At 44.2% G+C, this 22402-nt stretch overlaps 2 protein-coding genes and 1 non-coding gene across 4 annotated transcripts; 1 reads left to right on the top strand and 2 right to left on the bottom strand.

The window, feature by feature from the left end:
• Positions 1-782: 782 nt before the first annotated feature.
• LOC135558493 (divergent protein kinase domain 1A-like) lies at positions 783-16413 on the top strand. 2 transcript variants are annotated; one of them, XM_064992327.1, is made up of 6 exons: positions 783-1135; positions 1245-1328; positions 8872-9006; positions 10210-10317; positions 13986-14162; positions 14377-16413. In XM_064992327.1, exons 2-6 carry the CDS (start codon positions 1275-1277, stop codon positions 15187-15189), a joined length of 1287 nt encoding a protein of 428 aa, XP_064848399.1. In that variant the 5' UTR covers positions 783-1135; positions 1245-1274; the 3' UTR covers positions 15190-16413. The 2 variants fall into 2 exon arrangements, with proteins under 2 accessions (XP_064848399.1, XP_064848398.1); XM_064992326.1 differs by having other exon boundaries at positions 783-1328.
• Positions 16204-20793, bottom strand: LOC135558494 (large ribosomal subunit protein uL18-like). The gene is made up of 8 exons (XM_064992328.1): positions 20708-20793; positions 20133-20202; positions 19696-19811; positions 19453-19587; positions 18600-18802; positions 17599-17776; positions 17168-17256; positions 16204-16810 (listed from the first exon to the last, which is right to left on the bottom strand). The coding sequence occupies exons 1-8, from the start codon at positions 20708-20710 to the stop codon at positions 16708-16710; spliced, it is 897 nt and encodes a 298-aa protein (XP_064848400.1). The 5' UTR covers positions 20711-20793; the 3' UTR covers positions 16204-16707.
• LOC135559101 (small nucleolar RNA SNORA26) lies at positions 17970-18093 on the bottom strand. The gene has a single exon (XR_010458443.1). It is a non-coding gene; the product is annotated as a small nucleolar RNA SNORA26 (small nucleolar RNA).
• Positions 20794-22402: the final 1609 nt, after the last annotated feature.

The following is a 22402-nucleotide window of genomic DNA, read 5'->3' as shown; positions in this document are numbered from 1 at the left end:
ATGTCTTATTTGCTACGTGAGATTTATTTGATCCAATAGAAGTTTCACAATGCTGATATAAGTAGGGAAGGTGACATCCCGGAAACTTAAAGAATAAACACTTTATTATCGGAGACGTCTCGAGATGGCTATGCATGTTCATTAAATGAGGCTTGTAGCATAGCTTCACTCTCCACTGAATACAGGCAGTTGATGTCAACAATCCTCATCGAATATTTAAAAAAGGACAACAATAATGAGATGTATCCATTACAGGAGATGAGATGTATCCACCAATCCAAAGAAAGGATAAGGCGGGAGCGAAACAGCCAGCAATGCCGCTTTGTGGACAACGACTCCCATTGTAAAGGCAGAGACATGTATCTTGGCACTATATCAATCATCTTTGACCCACTCGATATATTTGAAAATGAAGACAGGACACTTTTCCACCCACGACCCACTTAAAAAAATATATGTTTTACTGTCAGAACCTGGCCAAGTATTATGATCTACACTTATTGTTTAGTCCCACCTAGACTGCATATCCAGCTTGTGAGCCCACAACTAAATTCTAATGTGCATAGTGGACATGGCAACCTACTATTCTGGGATATTTTTGACGTATAGCTGTAGTAGACTAGCCTATAGTTATTCATATTTGTAATAGTATTTGAATTCAAATCAAATATATTAATTAATCAACCGTCCACTTGTCGGCGCTATAGAGAACCATACACCATATTCACCTCTGTTACTATAAATCGTCATGTAACGTTGTGTTTTGTTACATTGTGTAACAATGAAAGGCTGAAACCTTGTTGCTTTATATGACTGCGAGCTTCGGCAACAGTTACATTTGATGGCAAATCCAAGCATTCATGAAATTCCGAATTAGTGAGAGAGAGGAGTTATAATTTATAAATGTATAATGATTTCATAGAAATTCAAATGATTTCATAGGGAACATTTCATAGGAAATGTGATGGTTATGCATTGCTTGCACCGAGGAGATCAACGCTTTTGCGTCGCCAAAAAATCGTCCCAGCGCATTTATTTTCTGTGGTCTTTCTTGTGAGGTGGTGATCTGCAGCTGCACGGACAAGACAGCAGCGATGCGTTCAGAGACAGGCTTTGGCTGTAACTACACGAAAGGGTAACTAAGAATAACTGCAACGGATATATTCAGTGTTAATAGAATCTGCCTCGAACGCATAGGAATGCACTGAAATGCATTCTCCATTTATTTGGATTCTCTTTCGCAGCTCCGCGTATGGAGATGATCTATTTTTGTGATGGCGAGGCGTCTGTTTCCACGTGCCTGGATAAATAAATCGTTCTATTTCCAGGTAACAGTTCTAAACCGTTTTACAATTTTATATTGACTGGGCTCAGTCTACAATTTGTCGAGCAATATTACGCACGCGGGACACAGTGCACCCTCTTAAAATTCTGAAGGGACTCAAATGTTGGTTTTGTAGTAACCTATACAGTAAGGCCATGTATGCGAGGACAGCCAAGAGCTAGACATTTAGAGATTGAAAATACTGTTTTGCTGTAATGCATATTCTTGCATGCTTCCATGAAGTGCGTCAATTTGGTTTGGAAAAATAGGCTACCCCAAAGAACTGTCAGAAATAAATTATGCCAGACTCTGTAATTTGATGTTTTAGACTATGGCTATAGGCTACACTATAGCTTTATACACTCTTATTGAATGTAGGCTAATTCATTGGCCCAATGTAGTCCTGCGATCCTATTTTCATAATATTGTTTTATATTTCATTACAAATTGGTGATGGCGTAATAATATTTTCATAATATTGTTTTATATTTCAGTACACATTGGTGATGGCGTAATAACAGGTCACGTCCAACAGTAAGGGGTGGATGTGGGTCACCTTTGTCCCTGCCTGAGGCCAACAGCGGCATATTTGATTTACGTGTATCCAGTGCGACAACAAGAATAATCCGCTGTCCTGGATAATATGGCTGAACTAAGGGTTTTGGCCACTCGGGGCCTGCAATTCCACGACACCATAAAACGCTTAGTGGGAAGAGGGAGAGAGGGGCCACCCTGTGTCTGTATATGTGTTTCTGTCTTATCTGTTAGTTTGTTTTGGGTTGGATAGTATTAAAGTTTCTCTCACTTGGATGTGATAGAGTTGCTTGTGTACTCAGGCTTTGCATCACTGCCCTATCGCGATGGTTCCCAAGCCATCACTGTGGTAATGTTGACATTGCTCTCAATGTCTGATAGGCTTGCTTTGCTTTTGTTACATATATCATGGAGACTTAGCTAATATGTAACTTATTCAAGCTCCTGAATACATTTCTGACTACTGGCTGTAGGGGTGTGTTGAGGGCATTCAATAGCACATGATAATATTATATTTCCATGTTTAGTTGTACTTAACAGTTGTTCCACCATCTGCTGAAACACAGCATGTGGTGTATTCAGAGAGGGGAAATGTTCTGAACATTGCAGATATAATCAGAACAAAGAGCACACACGATTCCCTGTTCAATCTGACAGATAATCATATCTGTTCTACAATACACATTTCTATCTGAACATTCTGTAACACTACATCCTCCTGAACAGACCGTTGTTAGAACAAGATTACTACTCTCTGTAGAATGTGGCCTCTTGGCAGGACGGTCAACAGAATACGCCTGCTACAGTGATTAATGAGGTGACCATAAATCCAAACAGACTTGACCGGACCAGACACCGGAAATGTAAACTTGGCTCAGCAAATCCATTTATTTATATATATTTCTTCCCATAGAGGCACTTTAGTTGAGCAGTTTCAACCTTTTGTCTGTACTTTCATAGGATTGCAGACACTTTAAATGTAGTATAGCCAGAGAGATTGGAGTATAGCTGTTGTTTTTGCTTGTTTAGATATAAAAGGATCCTTGACTACTTATTAATACAAGTGGGTTGAGAGGTTTACAGAGAACTCAGTCCACCACCTATCTGGCACCAAACCCCTTTTCTGTGTTGCCAGACTGTCATAGCAACAACGCTATTTGTTGGCAGGCCATGTAAGTTCTTCACAATGCAAAAGATTTGGCTGCCACAGTACTATTTGATTGCGAAGTGAAATACTGTCTGGCATAGGGTCTTTATGACATCTAACAACCTATGTTCTCAGCCACATCAAATGATGTTTCACCCTGTGTGAATTCCTGAGGTTAACCCCACTTGCTAGCATCTGGCTAGTTATTTTGAGCAACGCAAGGTTATAAAAACGTTTATTGACAACACACTAACACAGCAAGGAAATACTGTGTTTACTCAGTAGTTGAGAGTTGCCCTTAAGAAGCAGTTATGAGAGAGAGAGCAACAGAGAAATAGATAGCAAGGAGCAGTGTGTGAGTGAGCAACAGAGAAATAGATAGCAAGGAGCAGTGTGTGAGAGAGCAGCAGAGAAATAGATAGCAAGGAGCAGTGTGTGAGAGAGCAACAGAGAAATAGATAGCAAGGAGCAGTGTGTGAGTGAGCAGCAGAGAAATAGATAGCAAGGAGCAGTGTGTGAGTGAGCAACAGAGAAATAGATAGCAAGGAGCAGTGTGTGAGTGAGCAGCAGAGAAATAGATAGCAAGGAGCAGTGTGTGAGTGAGCAACAGAGAAATAGATAGCAAGGAGCAGTGTGTGAGTGAGCAACAGAGAAATAGATAGCAAGGAGCAGTGTGTGAGTGAGCAGCAGAGAAATAGTTAGCAAGGAGCAGTGTGTGAGTGAGCAACAGAGAAATAGATAGCAAGGAGCAGTGTGTGAGTGAGCAACAGAGAAATAGATAGCAAGGAGCAGTGTGTGAGAGAGCAACAGAGAAATAGATAGCAAGGAGCAGTGTGTGAGTGAGCAACAGAGAAATAGATAGCAAGGAGCAGTGTGTGAGTGAGCAATGGAGAAATAGATAGCAAGGAGCAGTGTGTGAGTGAGCAACAGAGAAATAGATAGCAAGGAGCAGTGTGTGAGTGAGCAACAGAGAAATAGATAGCAAGGAGCAGTGTGTGAGTGAGCAAGACCAATAGCAAGTGCTATTATTTCCTTCAGTGTGAAGACAGTCTGTGCTATGTGCAAGCTGCACAGACTAACCCTCGGCAAAGGAGGTGTTTGAAACAATAAAAGGTGATATTACTATTTTTACTGCCAGTGTATTATTAAACATGCGTTAGTGGATGTGACTTAAGTGGCAGGCCGGGCTTATGCAGTGATGCTTTTACTGTAGAGCTAGCCCTGGCCTGGAGTAGAGGGGTGCAGGGTATCATGACAGCCTTTATTGCATAATAGTGTCAGGGAACGTGAAAATGGCATACTGTAGACCCTTAGAAGCAAAGAGCAATGGGCTGTAGGATAAATGTTACTCACACATGACAGCCGCTAACTGTCTATGAGTCAAAGTGCAACCCAACGGCGTGAAGTCTTTTAAACCTATTATTATATGCATTATTGGTGCATAACACAAACACAATTAGCATTTTTGGCACCTCATTGACTGCAACTGTTTTACTTATCAGACGGAAGCTAGTAGATGTGCAATGTTTGATCTCACCTGTTTCAACTTGTGAGACTGGAGTATTATTACTGCATGCAAACCAAACACATGGATCAACACCCACACACAGCTCCTCATCGAAGCACAGGTAGAGGTAGTTACTCTCTGACACTCACACAATTACTTTTCAGACATCCTCTGTCTGCCTACAAGCAGTTATAAAACTCTCTTTGCCTCACTCCCCCCTATCTGAGATATCTACTGCATCCCTCATCCTCCACATACAACACATGTTCTGCCAGTCACATTTTGTTAAAGGTCCTTCAAAGCACACAGATCACTGGGTCGCTCCTCTTTTCAGTTCACTGCATCTAGTGACTGGAATGAGCTGCAACAAACACTCAAACTGGACAGTTTGATCTCAGTCTCTTCATTCAAAGACTCAATCATGGATACTCTTACTGACAGTTGTGGCTGCTTTGCGTGATGTATTGTTGTCTCTACCTTCTTGACCGTTGTGCTGTTGTCTGTGCCCAATAATGTGTGTACCCTGTTTTGTGCTGCTACCATGTTGTGTTGCTACCATGCTGTGTTGTCATGTGTTGCTACCATGCAATGTTGTTGTCTTAGGTCTCTCTTTATGTAGTGTTGTGTTGTCTCTTGTCGTGATGTGTGTTTTGTCCTATATTATTATTACATTTATTTATATTTTTAATCTCAGGCCCCCGTCCCCACAGGAGGCCTTTTGCCATTTGGTTGGCCGTCATTGTAAATAAGAATTTGTTCTTAACTGACTTGCCAGGTTAAAGGTTAAATAAAGTTTAAAAAAGTTATCTTGTCGGATGATATGAGACCTGTGACATAGCCTTTAGCCCAGGGCTTGACTTGGGCAGGAGATCACCGGAGCTGAGTACCGACACCTCAAATGTTCTTCTGCTTGAGTTCCTGCTCCTCCTATAGAATATCGGCTCAAATCTATCGAGGAGTTACTTCACATGAATAGAAACAGTACCGGCATCTATTTCAGTCCAATTCAAACACTGCTTTAGCCTATTGGTTGTAAATCAATTGATTTTACAACTAGACCGATGTCTCGAGTCTTCAAACACAGACTCATCATGGAGCCTCATACCTAAGTGGCTGCCAGAGCCCTGTATCTTTAAAGTGTGTGTTAGCCCCCCACACACACACACACACACACACACACACACACCCACACACACACACACACTACAGGGGTCAGATCAGATAGTGCAGCAGCGTGTGCTCCCCTGGTGCCTTCAGCTAGTGAGGCATTTGGGAGGGGAATATCTGATCCCTATCTGTTACCACCTTTCTGTGAGGACAACACTGAAAGATGTGGGTCGGGTTCATTGGGGCATAAAGTGGCAAAACAAAATGGAAACGAGCGTTTCTCATTTAAGTTCCATTTCACACCGTTTCAGAGGTCCGACAGCTTTCTCCCATTTCGTGCCTGGTGAACACAACTCAGGACTCACTCACTCTCTCTCTCACACCCCTTTAAGCCATAACTCTGTCACTGTTCAAGCTTATTCTTCTCATCCCAAAACAACACCTCTTTAAGCTCCAGCCCTGGTCATAGTCCTGATTTAGAAATACCAAGTCAGAGAAAGTCGAAGGCGATTGGTCCCTGTCGCCTCATAAGGATCTTATTGGTCCCTGTCGCCTCATAAGGATCTTATTGGTCCCTGTCGCCTCATAAGGATCTTATTGGTCCCTGTCGCCTCATAAGGATCTTATTGGTCCCTGTCGCCTCATAAGGATCTTATTGGTCCCTGTCGCCTCATAAGGATCTTATTGGTCCCTGTCGCCTCATAAGGATCTTATTGGTCCCTGTCGCCTCATAAGGATCTTATTGGTCCCTGTCGCCTCATAAGGATCTTATTGGTCGCAGTTGCCTTTCAGACATGCTCTGATTCCAAAATCCACACACTGGCATACCACTTAGTGTGAAGCAATGTATTGTCATGGCAATGGGGCAGCCCTTAACGTCAATCCCTGATTGGGTATGCAACATTAGTATGCTAGTATGGACATTTGAACGTAGCCTATGTCTGCATACATGCCACAGCTGAAGTCATAACTCAATTGGTTTACAACTATGTCTCGAGTCTTCTATTACATTAGGGCCAATCCAACGCTTAACCCCCGAACTCTGTTGTTTAGTCTCAAAGGGATATTGTTGGGCCACTGTGGTTATGAGATCAATAGCTTGAATATGTGTGACCCCACCATCACTGTGGAAACTACAAAACGGCAGGTAGCCTAGTGATTAGAGCGTTGGACCAGTAACCGAAAGGTTTCTAGATCGAATCCCTGAGCTGACAAGGTGAAAATCTGTCGTTCTACCCCTGAACAATGCAGTTAACCCACTGTTCCTAGGCCGTCATTGTAAATAAGAATTTGTTCTTAACTGATTTGCCTAGTTAAATAAAAGGTTAAAAAATGTCATAAAAAAACTGCTGGGCTGTCAGTTGTTGGTCACATGACGGTGTTGATTAGGAAGTGTTCATTAGTATACTGCCATTGACCAGGCCGGCCTCATTTTTCCATCTCATGGTTAAATGGGGCATGTTTTTTTGTTCTCGCTCCATTGTTTTGTACTGTAAGTTGTGTGTGTTATATTTAAAGTCAGTGGTTCCCAACCTTTTCCGGTTACTGTTCCACCAACTGAATTGTGCTCTGCCCGGTGTACCCCTGATAGGTCAAGTACCCCTGATAGGTCAAGTACCCCTGTGACTAGGCCAAGTACCCCTGTGGCTAGGCCAAGTACCCCTGTGGATAGGCCAAGTACCTCTGTGGATAGGCCAAGTACCTCTGTGGATAGGCCAAGTACCTCTGTGGATAGGCCAAGTACCTCTGTGGATAGGCCAAGTACCTCTGTGGATAGGCCAAGTACCTCTGTGGATAGGCCAAGTACCCCTGTGGATAGGCCAAGTACCTCTGTGGATAGGCCAAGTACCTCTGTGGATAGGCCAAGTACCTCTGTGGATAGGCCAAGTACCTCTGTGGATAGGCCAAGTACCCCTGTGGATAGGCCAAGAACCCCTGTGGATAGGCCAAGTACCCCTGTGGATAGGCCAAGTACCCCTGTGGATAGGCCAAGTACCTCTGTGGATAGGCCAAGTACCTCTGTGGATAGGCCAAGTACCCCTGTGGATAGGCCAAGAACCCCTGTGGATAGGCCAAGTACCCCTGTGGATAGGCCAAGTACCCCTGTGGATAGGCCAACCTCTGTGGTACCCCTGTGGATAGGCCAAGTACCTCTGTGGATAGGCCAAGTACCTCTGTGGACCTCTGTGGATAGGCCAAGTACCCCTGTGGATAGGCCCCCTGTGGATAGGCCAAGAACCCCTGTGGATAGGCCAAGTACCCCTGTGGATAGGCCAAGTACCCCTGTGGATAGGCCAAGTATCCCTGGAGTCCTAGTACCCCTGTGGATAGGCCAAGTACCCCTGTGGATAGGCCAAGTACCTCTGTGGATAGGCCAATTATCGCTGTGGATAGGCCAAGTCCCTCTGTGGATAGGCCAAGTATCCCTGGAGTCCTAGTACCCCTGTGGATAGGCCAAGTACCCCTGTGGATAGGCCAAGTACCCCTGTGGATAGGCCAAGTACCTCTGTGGATAGGCCAATTATCACTGTGGATAGGCCAAGTACCTCTCTGGATAGGCCAAGTACCTCTGTGGATAGGCCAAGTACCTCTGTGGATAGGCCAAGTACCTCTGTGGATAGGCCAAGTACCTCTGTGGATAGGCCAAGTACCCCTGTGGATAGGCCAAGTACCCCTGTGGATAGGCCAAGTACCCCTGTGGATAGGCCAAGTACCCCTGTGGATAGGCCAAGTACCCCTGTGGATAGGCCAAGTACCCCTGTGGATAGGCCAAGTACCCCTGTGGATAGGCCAAGTACCTCTGTGGATAGGCCAAGTATCCCTGGAGTCCTAGTACCCCTGTGGATAGGCCAAGTACCTCTGTGGATAGGCCAAGTATCCCTGGAGTCCTAGGCCAAGTACCCCTGTGGATAGGCCAAGTACCTCTGTGGATAGGCCAAGTATCCCTGGAGTCCTAGTACCCCTGGTTGGGAATCACTGTTAAAAATCATAACAGAATAGCTCACCTTAACCAGATCATGAAATTATTGAACAATCCATTGTTTCTGATGCATTGACAATCAAATAACATCAACTAACTGAACTTAATATACAAATAGTTATATCACATGGTGTGATGTTTACTATGTAGGTTAGGTGCTCGGCACACTATAATGTCACAACATTACATGGTAGAACTCGTTGAAGCATGCTCATGCATTTAAAGGGAATGAAGCAATCAACCAACCGACTTTCTCTGTTTGATCCGAACAGGCTCGTATCTCCTTTGTGCGGGTGAAATACCTGTTCCTCACCTGGCTGACGGTGTTCGTGGGAGGCTGGGTGATCTACGTCCAGTATTCCAACTACACCGAGCTGTGCCGAGGACATGAGTGCAAGAACTCCATAGTGAGTACACACACATCTGACATATTCATGACCAACGTTCATATTGTTCTGCTTGAATTGATAGACAGTCATTAGGGGGAACAGGAATGACAGGAGGAGTGTGTCACACAGGCTATGGGACAGATTGGAATGACTACATAATATGGGGGTGGCCGATCGGTGGTACTAACTGCTGGACCAGCCAGGTCACGACCCAGTTCTACTGTGATACTGGATCATGTGTCGGTTTCTTAATCCATTCTTTTACTTTTAGATTTGTGTGTATTGTTGTGAATTGTTAGATACTACTGGACTGTTGGAGCTGGGAACACAAGCGTTTCGCTACACAAGCAATAACATCTGCTAAATATGTGTTATGTGACTAATAAAATGTGATTAGATTTTTAATAGTTGTACTAGCACTGCTGTAGTGCAGAGCAGGAATCATTAACTAGATTCAGTGGCGGGACGATTATGTTTTCCTGAGTGGATGGTCAGGGGGCCAGAGCAAATTGACCTCAAAAAGCCCATAATCTTGAACTGAAACAGCATTTCAAACCTTACTTACATTTGTATACGATCACATTTCTCTTTTATGGGAATACTGGAACAGATTTCCAAAATGTAAATAACTTGCAGCTGATTTGCTGGTGTTTTTATGGTCTTTTATGTCCAAAAATATAAAATATAAAAATCATACGCGGGCCAAATTCGGCTCGCAGGCTGCCGGTTGGGGGACCCTTGTAAAGAGCATCACCCATACAATATCACCCATTTTTATACTCCACCGTTTTGACATCATCCATCTCATTCAACCGTTGAGGGTTAGAGCACTGAGACTTATGAAGCTTACAGACACAAAGGCTCAAAGACAAGCTATTTGGCATTCGGATCCTTGCTGTTACCAGAAATGCTACCACGAGACTGATTTCATTCGTACTTGGCTAAACACTGCCACCCAGTGTTCATGTAACATGCGAGCGTCAAACAGAGAAAGAAGTTAATGAAAGGTCTTTGGGGCAGTCTGTGGCAGTTAACTTTCATCTTGAGTGAAGTGTTGTTGGTTCTGACCATAGAAATAAAACAATAGCGAGGTCACAAAGATTAAAATCTGTCACAAGTGGCTTAAGCGCTATTGGTTCTGACTTTGTAATACCTAGCATATTGTTGTATTGAGTAAATAAATGGAGAGGAAGAGACTAACACCAACCCTCCACTTGTCAGTGTGACAAATACAGGAGGGGCATCATTGACGGCTCGGCCTGCAGCAGTCTGTGTGACAAAGACACCCTCTACCTGGGAAGATGTCTCTCTACCAGCCCCAACCACCAGGTGAGGTAACAGACCATGCCTTTGACCTGCAGGGGTTACTGTAAATCAAATCAAACTTTATTTGCCACATGCACCGAATACAACAAGTGTAGACTTTACCGTGAATTGCTTTACTTACAAGCCCTTAACCAACAGTACAGTTCAAGAAGAAGAAAATACAGTGCCTTGCGAAAGTATTCGGCCCCCTTGAACTTTGCGACCTTTTGCCACATTTCAGGCTTCAAACATAAAGATATAAAACTGTATTTTTTTGTGAAAAATCAAAACTGAAAAATAGGGCGTGCACAATTATTCAGCCCCTTTACTTTCAGTGCAGCAAACTCTCTCCAGAAGTTCAGTGAGGATCTCTGAATGATCCAATGTTGACCTAAATGACTAATGATGATAAATACAATCCACCTGTGTGTAATCAAGTCTCCGTATAAATGCACCTGCACTGTGATAGTCTCAGAGGTCCGTTAAAAGCGCAGAGAGCATCATGAAGAACAAGGAACACACCAGGCAGGTCCGAGATACTGTTGTGAAGAAGTTTAAAGCCGGATTTGGATACAAAAAGATTTCCCAAGCTTTAAACTTCCCAAGGGTCACTGTGCAAGCGATAATATTGAAATGGAAGGAGTATCAGACCACTGCAAATCTACCAAGACCTGGCCGTCCCTCTAAACTTTCAGCTCATACAAGGAGAAGACTGATCAGAGATACAGCCAAGAGGCCCATGATCACACTGGATGAACTGCAGAGATCTACAGCTGAGGTGGGAGACTGTCGTATATTGCACAAATCTGGCCTTTATGGAAGAGTGGCAAGAAGAAAGCCATTTCTTAAAGATATCCATAAAAAGTGTCGTTTAAAGTTTGCCACAAGCCACCTGGGAGACACACCAAACATATGAAAGAAGGTGCTCTGGTCAGATGAAACCAAAATTTAACTTTTTGGCAACAATGCAAAACGTTATGTTTGGCGTAAAAGCAACACAGCTCATCACCCTGAACACACCATACCCACTGTCAAACATGGTGGTGGCAGTATCATGGTTTGGGCCTGCTTTTCTTCAGCAGGGACAGGGAAGATGGTAAAAATTGATGGGAAGATGGATGGAGCCAAATACAGGACCATTCTGGAAGAAAACCTGATGGAGTCTGCAAAACACCTGAGACTGGGACGGAGATTTGTCTTCCAACAAGACAATGATCCAAAACATAAAGCAAAATCTACAATGGAATGGTTCAAAAATAAACATATCCAGGTGTTAGAATGGCCAAGTCAAAGTCCAGACCTGAATCCAATCGAGAATCTGTGGAAAGAACTGAAAACTGCTGTTCACAAATGCTCTCCATCCAACCTCACTGAGCTCGAGCTGTTTTGCAAGGAGGAATGGGAAAAAATTTCAGTCTCTCGATGTGCAAAACTGATAGAGACATACCCCAAGCGACTTCCAGCTGTAATCGCAGCAAAAGGTGGCGCTACAAAGTATTAACTTAAGGTGGCTGAATAATTTTGCACGCCCAATTTTTCAGTTTTTGATTTGTTAAAAATGTTTGAAATATCCAATAAATGTCGTTCCACTTCATGATTGTGTCCCACTTGTTGTTGATTCTTCACAAAAAAATACAATTTTATATTTTTATGTTTGAAGCCTGAAATGTGGCAAAAGGTCGCAAAGTTCAAGGGGGCCGAATACTTTCGCAAGGCACTGTATTTACCAAGTAGACTAAAATTAAAAAAGTAATAATAAAAAATAACACAATAAGAATAATGAGGCGAAATACAGGGGCACCGGTACCGAGTCAGTGTGCGGGGGTACAGGCTAGTTGAGGTAATGTGTACATGTAGGTGGGGGCGAAGTGACTATGCATGGGTAACAAACAAACAGCGAGTAGCAGCAGTGTACAAGAGGGGGGGGGGTCAATGTAAATTGTCCGGTGGCGATTTTTATGAATTGTTCAGCAGTCTAATGGCTTGGGGATAGAAGCTGTTGAGGATCCTTAGGGTTAGGGTTAGGGTTAGGGTAACCCTCCTAGACTTGGCACTCCGATACCGCTTGCCGTGCAGTAGCAGGGAAAACAGTCTATAACTTGCGTGACTGGAGTCTCTGAAATTTTTATGGGCTTTTCTCCGACACTTGCTGGATGGCAGGAAGCTTGGCCCGTGATGTACTGGGCAGTTTGCATTACCCTCTGTATCGCCTTATGGTCAGATGCTGAGCAGTTGCCATACCAGGCAGTGAGCAACCGGTCAGGATGCTCTCGATGGTGCAGCTGGAGAACCTTTTGAGGATCTGAGGGCCCATGCCAAATCTTTTCAGTCTCCTGAGGGGGAAAAGTTGTGCTCTCTTCACACCTGTCTTGGTATGTTTGGACCATGATAGTGTGTTGGTGATGTGGACACCAAGGAACTTAACTCTCGACCCGCTCCACTACAGCCCCGTTGATGTTAACGGGGGCCTGTTCAGCCCGCCTTTTCCTGTAGTCCACGATCAGCTCCTTAGTCTTGCTCACGTAAAGGGAGAAGTTGTTGTCCGGGCACCACACTGCCAGTTCTCTGACCTCCTCCCTATAGGCCGTCTGTTGTGTTGTCAGCGAACTTAATGATGGTGTTGGAGTCGTGTTTGGCCATGCAGTCATGGGTGAACAGGGAATACAGGATAGGACTAAGTACACACCCCTGAGGGGCCCCAGTGTTAAGGATCAGCGTTGCAGACATGTTGTTGCCTACTCTTACCACCTGGGGGCCCGTCTAGAAGTACAGGATCCAGAGGGAGGTGTTTAGTCCCAGGGTCCTTAGCTAAGTGATGAGCTTCATGGGCACTATAGTGCTGAACGCTGAGCTGTAGTCGATGAACAGCATTCTCACATAGGTGTTCCTTTTGTCCAGGTGAGAAAGGGCGGAGTGGAGAGCGATTCAGATTGCGTCATCTGTACTGCAGGGCTCTACGCTGACCAGGTTGTTGAAAAATGTAGGCGCTCACAAAGAAATGTATGAGCACAATGAAACATATGAGATATTAAAACTAGAATCCTTAATTTTTCTAGGCGCACTGGTGCTCCTAAATTAAAGCAAAATATTTAGGCGGATATGCACTTTAGAGGCGGCAGGGAGCCTAGTGGTTAGAGCATTGGGCCAGTTGGATCGAATCCCCAAGCTGACAAGGTAAAAATCAGTCATCCTACCCCTGAACATGGCAGTTAACCCACTGTTCCCCGGTAGGCCGTCATTATAAATAAGAATTTGTTCTTAACTGACTTGCCTAGTAAAATACGTTTTTAAAATGTATTTATGCCCTGTACAAGCTGTTGGTAGCACTGTAGAGTCCTGTACTGTAAAAGTAGTCTTGGTTTGTTCTAAGTACAGATCCAGGTTTTGTAAAACCAACCTTAGATCAATGCATCTTGGGACAACCTACTACAACCGGGACCTACAGCCCTAATGTCGACTCAAGAAGGCACTTCAGCAAGTTCCAGTATGTAGCCAATGGTTTTATTGAAGGGTGTGGTGTCTTCAGTAGAAGTTCACTATAGTATTTCCCACGCAGTCAGTCCAGAAGAATAAGTCAGAACCATCGGTTCTTCTTATCGACTGTAGGTGTATAATAATGTAATTCTATAATAATGTAATTCTACTAACTTGGGTGTGGTTGTCCTTCATGTTGCCCTTGCCTGGGCCCTCAGGTTTACACAGGTGGTTGGGGTGACGTGGACGGGGTGGTCCGCTGCCGGGTGGGGGAGGTGCTGCACTATGAGCTAGGAGAAGAGCCGGAGCCCCGGAGGGAGGCTGCAGTCTTCGACAAACCCACCCGCGGCACGTCTGTGAAGAAGTTCAGAGAGATGGTCTTCAATCACTTCAAGGTTCTGGAACTCCTGCTGCTTTGACTTTAGTATATGCTGTGTCACAATGGCAAAATCAGCATAGCATTTCAACTATAATTTGTCTTTTGTTGAAAGTGATTTTGTTATTTCACCATCAGTTTTACCAAAATCTCCAGATTGAGCATGACAACATCACCTTAACTTCTTTCTCTTTTCTTCCTACCTCCGCTTCCCAAACTCCTTCCGTCTAAAGTCAAAGTTGGGTGAGCAGGCCAACCTGGCCAGCCTGGTGACCAAGATCCTCACCGTCGCCGACGGCAACAAGGACGGGCACGTCTCCCTCCCCGAGGCCCGTTCAGCCTGGGCTCTTCTCCAGTTGGATGAGGTGCTGCTGGGCCTGCTCCTCCAGGACCGTGGCCACACCCCACGGCTGCTGGGCTTCTGTGGGGACCTGTATGTGACCGAGAGGGTCCCCTACGGCCCCCTGTACGGTCTCGGCCTCCCCTGGCCACTTGAGGCCTGGGTCCCCAGTGAGGCCCGACGCAGCATGGACCAGTGGTTCACACCCTCTTGGCCCCGGAAAGCCAAAATCTCCATGGGTCTCCTGGAGCTGGTGGAGGACATTTTCCACGGCAACTATGGCAGCTTCCTCATGTGCGACCTGAACGCCAACCATTTCGGCTACACGGACCGCCACGACCTCCGCCTCACTGACCCCAGGGCCATCGTCTCTGAGGACGCGTTCCGGCGAACCATGCGTGCGCTGCACTGCGAGAAGGATGACGACTGTGTGCTGGGGCCGGACTGCCGGACATCGTGTGACATGGCTCAGAAACGATGCAGGGAGGAGGTGACCCAGCCCAACCTGGCCAAGGCATGCGGGGCGCTGAGGGACTACCTTCTGAGAGGGGCGCCGTCAGAGCTGAGGGAGGAGTTAGAGAGGCAGCTGTACGCCTGCATGGCCCTCAGAGGCTCGGCGGGACAGATGGACATGGAGCACTCCCTGATTCTGAACAACCTCAAGGCCCTACTGTGGAGACAGATATCCCACACTAAAGACTCATGAGGGGACAACACAACCGAGTCCTCAAATACTTAAAAGGCAAGATTCACCCATTTTGAACGTCATTGTGTTTGTGCATCTGAGTGATGTTCTATCGATTCCAGGGGTCATTTCATGTGGTCATGTGTCTGAGCTATCGCTGTTCAAGCAGGCAAGAAATACTATAAAATTCAAAATGGGTGGATCTTTCATTGAAGACATACATTGTTTTATGTTTTCCTGACTCATTGGAAGAATAATAATTATAATTCCTGTTCAGGATGCTGGAAAATAACTGTAGAGCTGCTGTTTACGACGGGGCTCATGTAGTCTTGTTTTCCCCTCTTGGAAAAAACAGATGTAACATTTGTGGTAAGTTATGAACTACACATTGGAAGTACACTTGCACATTTCGGTTTCTTCAATGTGACCAAGGAATCTATCCGAAGAAACAGTAGACTTGCACATTTCGATTTCTATCCGAAGAAACAGTATTATAGAGGTCTAAGGTATTGTTCCAAATATCTCCTTTCCAGTGTGCACTTGTTCCCTTCTGATTTGAAAGGAAATGACTGGTATAACAAAATATGGTGGAAACTCCCTGTAGGCCATAGCTCAACCAATCCAATGCTTTTAGATTTATGGGAACTCCCTGTAGGCCATAGCTCAACCAATCCAATGCTTTTAGATTTATGGGAACTCCCTGTAGGCCATAGCTCAACCAATCCAATGCTTTTAGATTTATGGGAAATCCCTGTAGGCCATAGCTCAACCAATCCAATGCTTTTACATTTATGGGAAATAGCGGACAGTGTACACCTCAGGAGACAATGGAATGTACCCAGGTGTCATCCACGTCGCTGGACATTTCCACCCTCACTTGTTTAATGGCATTGCTGAATCGGCCTATGAGGAGCCATTATTCTTGGTTTGTGTACCATGTACATTTTCCATTAACCGTGTAGCGTATCATGAGTACTGGTGTCATATACAAGAGAACTATAAAACTTGGAATTAGTCAACCACGTATGAAGGAGGTACTGTACATGAACTGCTCGCTTTATTCAACTTCCTTTTTCTACATTCTTTCAAGCGCAACTTTTAAATGAGAAGGTCACTATCTTTTAAAAAGGAAGCCCTGTCCAGTTTCTAAAGGACTTGAAGCACACAGCTGATTGAGGGAACGATGTATGTTTTCTTGAGGTTTGAACAGGCATGATTTTGCACAATAAAACCAAATACCACTCACTGTGGTCTCATCTTAATTTCTTTGTCAGCCGAGTTGTGGAATTTATTCTGACTGTATGCAGTGACAGTCTGAGGAAATGTAATAACCAATACGTTTCGTCATACCCAATTACTTGTCAAAAAATAAAGTTTTCCATCAGGTCTATCATTCAATCACACCAGAATTTCCCCAAAATGTCTAACACAGTTATACTGGCAGTATTTCCAAAGAGAGCAAAGTGAAGTCATTTGCAATAAATTTATTAAGCCAATGTGCAGTGGTTGTCTTTGGAACGGGCAGTGGTCCCCGTCCCTCTAACCGTCCGCTGCCTCTGCTTCCTGTGCTCGTAGAAAGCTGGCCTTTTTCTGGGCGACGCGGTCCTTTCTCTGTGCCAGCGAAAGTTTGGCTCGGTTCCACCTGCGACAGAAAACAATCAAATCAACTTTATTTATAAAGCCCTTCGTACATCAGCTGATATCTCAAAGTGCTGTACAGAAACCCAGCCTAAAACCCCATACAGCAAGCAATGCAGGTGTAGAAGCACCAATAATGCCCCCATTAGCCATCAGCACAGTAAACAACAAATGTTTTTAATACTAGAAGTGGATATACAGTATACAGGTTGCTTCTCTCAGCCCCGTCTTGAAAGGACAATGGACATCAGCCGTTGCAAATGAAGGACCAACTACATTTTGCTCAGCGTACTTTGTATCATCATAAAGAAGCACTACTCCAAAGTGTTCCCAAGCAGAAATCCAGCAGTGACAAACCCACCTCTTCTTTTTGATGTCTTTTTTGGGTTTCTTTTCGTGGACTGGGTTCTCTCTGATGGCAGTGTGTGCTTTCTTGTACATCTCCTCTACCTGAAAGAATGACACATTGTTGAGACAGAGTTAGGGTAGCGGTTTCGGGACGAGAGTCACAAAACAGACATAACCTTTCAGCACTGGTAATTAATCTCGCTTCTCTCAGCCCCGTCTTGAAAGAACAAAAAAACATCAGCTGTCGCAATTGAAGGACCAACTACATATTGCTCAGAGATCTTGGAATCATCCTCAAGAAGCAGCAAATTTACACAGCAAACTATGTGAGAAAGGAGTTGCCAAACCAACTGATACCCTCACACACCAGGAGTAACGACCATCAGTCTGGCAGCATTACACTTCTAATATCTAATTCAGTGGGATGTGCAAATGGACACTTACTGTGTCTGGCGTGACTCCGTTCTTGATGAAGCGCGAGAACTGTTTCTTGTAGGCGTCTTCGTCCTCCTCCATCAGGTAGCTCATGTAGTCCGACACATTCATGCCCATGATGTGTTTGCGATGCATCTCTGTGTTGAACTCTTTGCTCTCCACGTCGTAGCCAGGGAATCGTTTTGTGCTGAGGAGAAGATGGTGATGTGGTACAACACTGGATTACTTGGGTTGATTTAATGACTTTGAATACTCAAATAAAACATGTTTTTTTCAGAATCACATTGTATAATGACAAAGGCCATGTCTTATTACAGGGCCGATGGTCTGGTCTTGATCATTCATCACACAAACAAATCCACGGCGAAGAGACATGGACACATTGTATCTCCCGACAGGATCCGCAGTGAGGTGTTCAGCCTTCACTACAGGTTTATGAGAGAACTATCATCCTCTACCCCTCTGTGTTGATCATATAGGACACTTCAAGTCTTAGATGGGCAAAAAAGGGGATACATATTCAGCTTTATGCTGCACTTAAAGGGATAGTTAGTGATTTTGATCGTGAAGTCATTAATCTACTCCCCCCAGAGTCCAATGAACTCATGTTACCATTTTGACATCTCTGCATCCAGTATCAAGGAAGTTAAGAGCTAGTTTTGCAGACTAATGCTAACCAGTGTTAGTTAGCGCAATGACTGGTGGTCTCAGGAACAGCTGTTCCCATAGACTTCGTCATTGCGCTAACGCTAGTTAAAAACTTCCTCCATACATACATCAATCCAACTGGCCCAATGCTCTAACCACTAGGCTACCTGCCACCTCTAAAGTGCACATCCGCCTAAATATTTTGCTTTGTGACCTGGAATTTTAATTTAGGAGCACCAGTGCGCCTAGAAAAATTAAGGATTCTAGTTTTAATATCTCAGACGAAAAGACAAATGATATCCACGAGTTCATCTGACTGGTAGGGGGGATAAAGAACTTAATTGCCAAAATCTCAAACTAACCTGTGAGGAATTGAGAGCCCACCGTCGACGGCACCCTTTAGTGCTCCGAACACCTTGTTTCCTGTGGACGTCCTGGCGAGCCCGGCGTCTAGGAAACACGTGAAGGCCCCCGGCTGGCCGTCTACACTCTCCACGTTGAACTCGTCTCCAGTCACCTCCACCTGGCCCTCATACACCTGATCCAGGCCGAACTTGTTCAGCAGCTGAGGAGACAAAGATGTTTCATTAGAGAAACATAGTCTCAAATTTAGCAGCAACCCCTGTTGACAATTCATATCGTCTAATGAATAGAATCTTGATAAACTGAAAATTCATTGCATTAACTGTGCTGCTGGTTATAAGACTCAGTTAAGGAATATCCCCACACCAGCTTACACACCGACACAAAATCAAAGAGTTCAGTGTATTAGAAAAAAATAAGCATTTGCTAGCATCAAATCTATACACAAAGTCCAAGTCTGTCTTGCTTTGTCAGCACAATGATACTGGTCCTGGTGGAAGATTTTAGTCAAAAGCCTCCAAAACCAACATCAGCAACAATTCCTCTCCCTTCATTAAAAAAAAGTATCCTTTGCCAGTGCAGAACTGCAGATGAATGGCTACACAGGTGCCATCAACACCCTGACATACAACTTCACTCAAGGGGAAGTCATGCCTGTTGAATCACAGTGATGTCAACAATCTACCTCATGAAAACAGACAAATGAACTGAGAAAAAGCAGAACATCTTAGCAGGCTTACGCACATGGCCATCTCTATGGGACTGTACAAGGACATGTAGCTATGCATTCTTCTCTGAGACTTCAGTATGTGTAAGCATGTCATAGGGTGTGTGTGTGTGTGCTACCCTTACCCTGCGGGCCAGCAGAAGGCCCGTGCAGTAGGCTGCAGCGTAATTTGTCAGTCCCACGGTGATACCATATTTGAGCAGCTCATGGGAATAGGCAGCAGCAACAATCTGGTCTCCCTCGATCTTGGCGTAGGCAATCTGAAGCAATTGATGAAAGTGGTGAGGGCCAGGATGTTTTTTTTTTACAAATCTAAATAGTTGTTGAAATCACACCAAGTCCTCACGCAACAGCCCACCAGCAATCACCTGGCAACAGATATCTCTGTTGGAGAACCGCACAATCAGCCTGTATTTGGGTGTGTTGTACTTGTTCTTGTCTTGGATGACCAGGCGCTTACGGGCAAAGTAGTCAGTCTTCCCCTCTGTCAAAGACAAATCACACCAAACACGCAACTGGTTAGTATGCCAGCATTAGCCAAGAGGACATTGACAATTACAAGACTAACTTGCTTCTCTCAGCCCCGTCTTGAAAGAACAAAAAAACATCAGCCGTCGCAAATGAAGGACCAACTACATATTGCTCAGAGATCTTGGAATCATCATTAAGAAGCAGCGAATTTAACGCACAAGTTGACTGGTTAGTATTCACCATTAAAATATGCCAATTAAACACTGTTTTAAAATCTATTGAGTCCGTGGTTCGTAAATGTGCATTACATAAACAAAATTGTATGATTATTCACCTCGCCTTCTCCTGAATTTCACTTGGTATCTCTTGAAGTACGCCTTACTTTTCACTACTTTCACGAAGCCCTGTGGAGAGGAGAGGTGAGACAGCTGCCATTGCATATTTCTGGTGACATGGGTGTCACTCACCTAACGTGCAACACATATTACTGCAGTGTAAGCTCTCCATGAAACAGCTAGCTGTTGAAACACTTTTCTTCAGACTGGTCGCCAATTTGCAAACTTAACTTGCTAGGTAACGTTAGGACTTTCAAGCAAGAGTATCGACTGACGACTTCTTCACACAATGACCAGTTTCATTCGCAAGGAAGATAAGCAGGCCGATATATTAACAACAAAACACGTTATGCAATTGGCATGACATTATTTATTACTAGGAAATGTCACAGTAAGGCCTTTCAGCGCCATATCACCACGCTGGAACCTAGCATTCAGCTGACCGGTGAAAGTTTATATCACAAATCCAACGTCATCCATTTCAAAAGAATCAAACACCAGACATAGAAATGCACAAGACAAGTAATAGCATAACATGTTTAATGTTGATAGTATATGACGACAGTATATTTACCATTTTTGCAGTTTTTCCAACTTCTACAGTTGATAGCCTTTTCCAGAGAGCTGGTAAAATATGCTGAAGTTGCAGACAGGATATGTGTTCTTGTGAATAGAAACTGTAATGCACGCCACCTAGAGGATTGGAGGAGAAATTGTATGAATATTAACAAAAAATATAAAATAAAATTAATCTCAAATCGCTAGCCTCGGCTTCAGGTGAATGACTGGGCAGAGGCTACAATATTAGTCATCACCCATGGATGTTCTTACCATGGGTGATGATAATAAACCATCACAGAGTTTCAAGTTTTTATGTCAAATGTAACCTTTATTTAACTAGGCAAGTCAGTTATTAAGAACACATTCTTATTTACAATGACGGCCTAAACCGGCCAAAACAAGTGCACAGGTACAGTGAAATGCCTTTCTTGCGAGCTCCAAAACCCAACAATGCAGTAATCAATATCAATGTAGCACTAAAAATAAACAGGTAGAATAACAGGTAGTGTAAAAACACACCAGAAATAGTAATAAGAAAAAAAAGGGTCATTGTCCTGGCTGACATTTACCAAAACACCACCAGAGGGCAGCAGCAACCCATTCCAGTGGACAGTAGCCCAGCCCTGCAGTATGTGATCTCGGAATGAGGCATTTGGGTTCGTGGCGCCTTAATTGGGGAGGACAGGCTCGTGGTAATGTCTGGAGCGGAGTGGGTGGAATGGTATCAAATACATCAAACATGCAGAGGGCATTCGCTAATTTCCAGCCATTATTATGAGCCGTCCTCCCCTCAGCAGCCTCCACTGCTCACTACTTATGCTAGGCATGGCATTCCTGAAAGTTCAATAACAGTGTTTAAAAAGGATGTAGCTTGTGCATCAGAGAGGACTGGTGAGAGGAGCACTAGGAGGATGGTCTCATTGTAATGACTGGAATGGAATCCATAAAACGGTATCAAACACATTGAACATATGGAAACCACATGTTTGGCTCCATTCCATTTATTCCACTCCAGCCATTACAATGAGCCTGTCCTCCTATAGCTCTTCCCACCAGCCTCCTCTACTACACAGTGTTATTCAACTCTTACCCTACGAGGTCCGAAGCCTGCTGGATTTCTAATGTACCTGACAAGTAATTGCACCCACTGGTGAACCAGGTTCCCTCTTATTAGAGGGGAACAATGAAAAAAAGCAGTGGAAGTGCTTCAAGGTCATGAGTTGAACTTGAGAGGCCAATAGCCTATATACTTTGTACTGTTTCAAAGGAGAGTACTTCTTCCTTTTTGGATAGGTATAGATTAGATCAAGATGGGGAGACAGAGTTACTGGTCATAGAGCAGGTTTCAAACCCATGCCCAAAGGAGTTATGTGTAGACCCAACTTGGCAGCACTACCACCAGACCAGACTGCCACTGCTTTATTTAGATTGTTTTTATGCTGCCTTCTGAAACGAATTAATTCATATTTTGAAAAAAAAAGTAATCTGTTGTTAATGGCATTTTTAAATAGACTGAGTATAAAGCCATCTGAATTGAATAGGATGTTGTGATATTAATCACAACCTCATGCTCCTTTGTAAACTGCATTGTGAAACATCATGACTCATGAAAAGTGGGATTTTTTAGAACTAACCCAAGATAGACCCCAACCTGTAGTTTCCAATGGGAGCAAATCAATCCTAGTAGTGGGCAGAACAAGCAAGGAGG

This window comes from Oncorhynchus masou, chromosome 17, assembly GCF_036934945.1.
Source record: "Oncorhynchus masou masou isolate Uvic2021 chromosome 17, UVic_Omas_1.1, whole genome shotgun sequence".
Classification (NCBI taxonomy): domain Eukaryota; kingdom Metazoa; phylum Chordata; class Actinopteri; order Salmoniformes; family Salmonidae; genus Oncorhynchus; species Oncorhynchus masou.
This window is presented reverse-complemented; position numbering and strand designations above follow the sequence as displayed.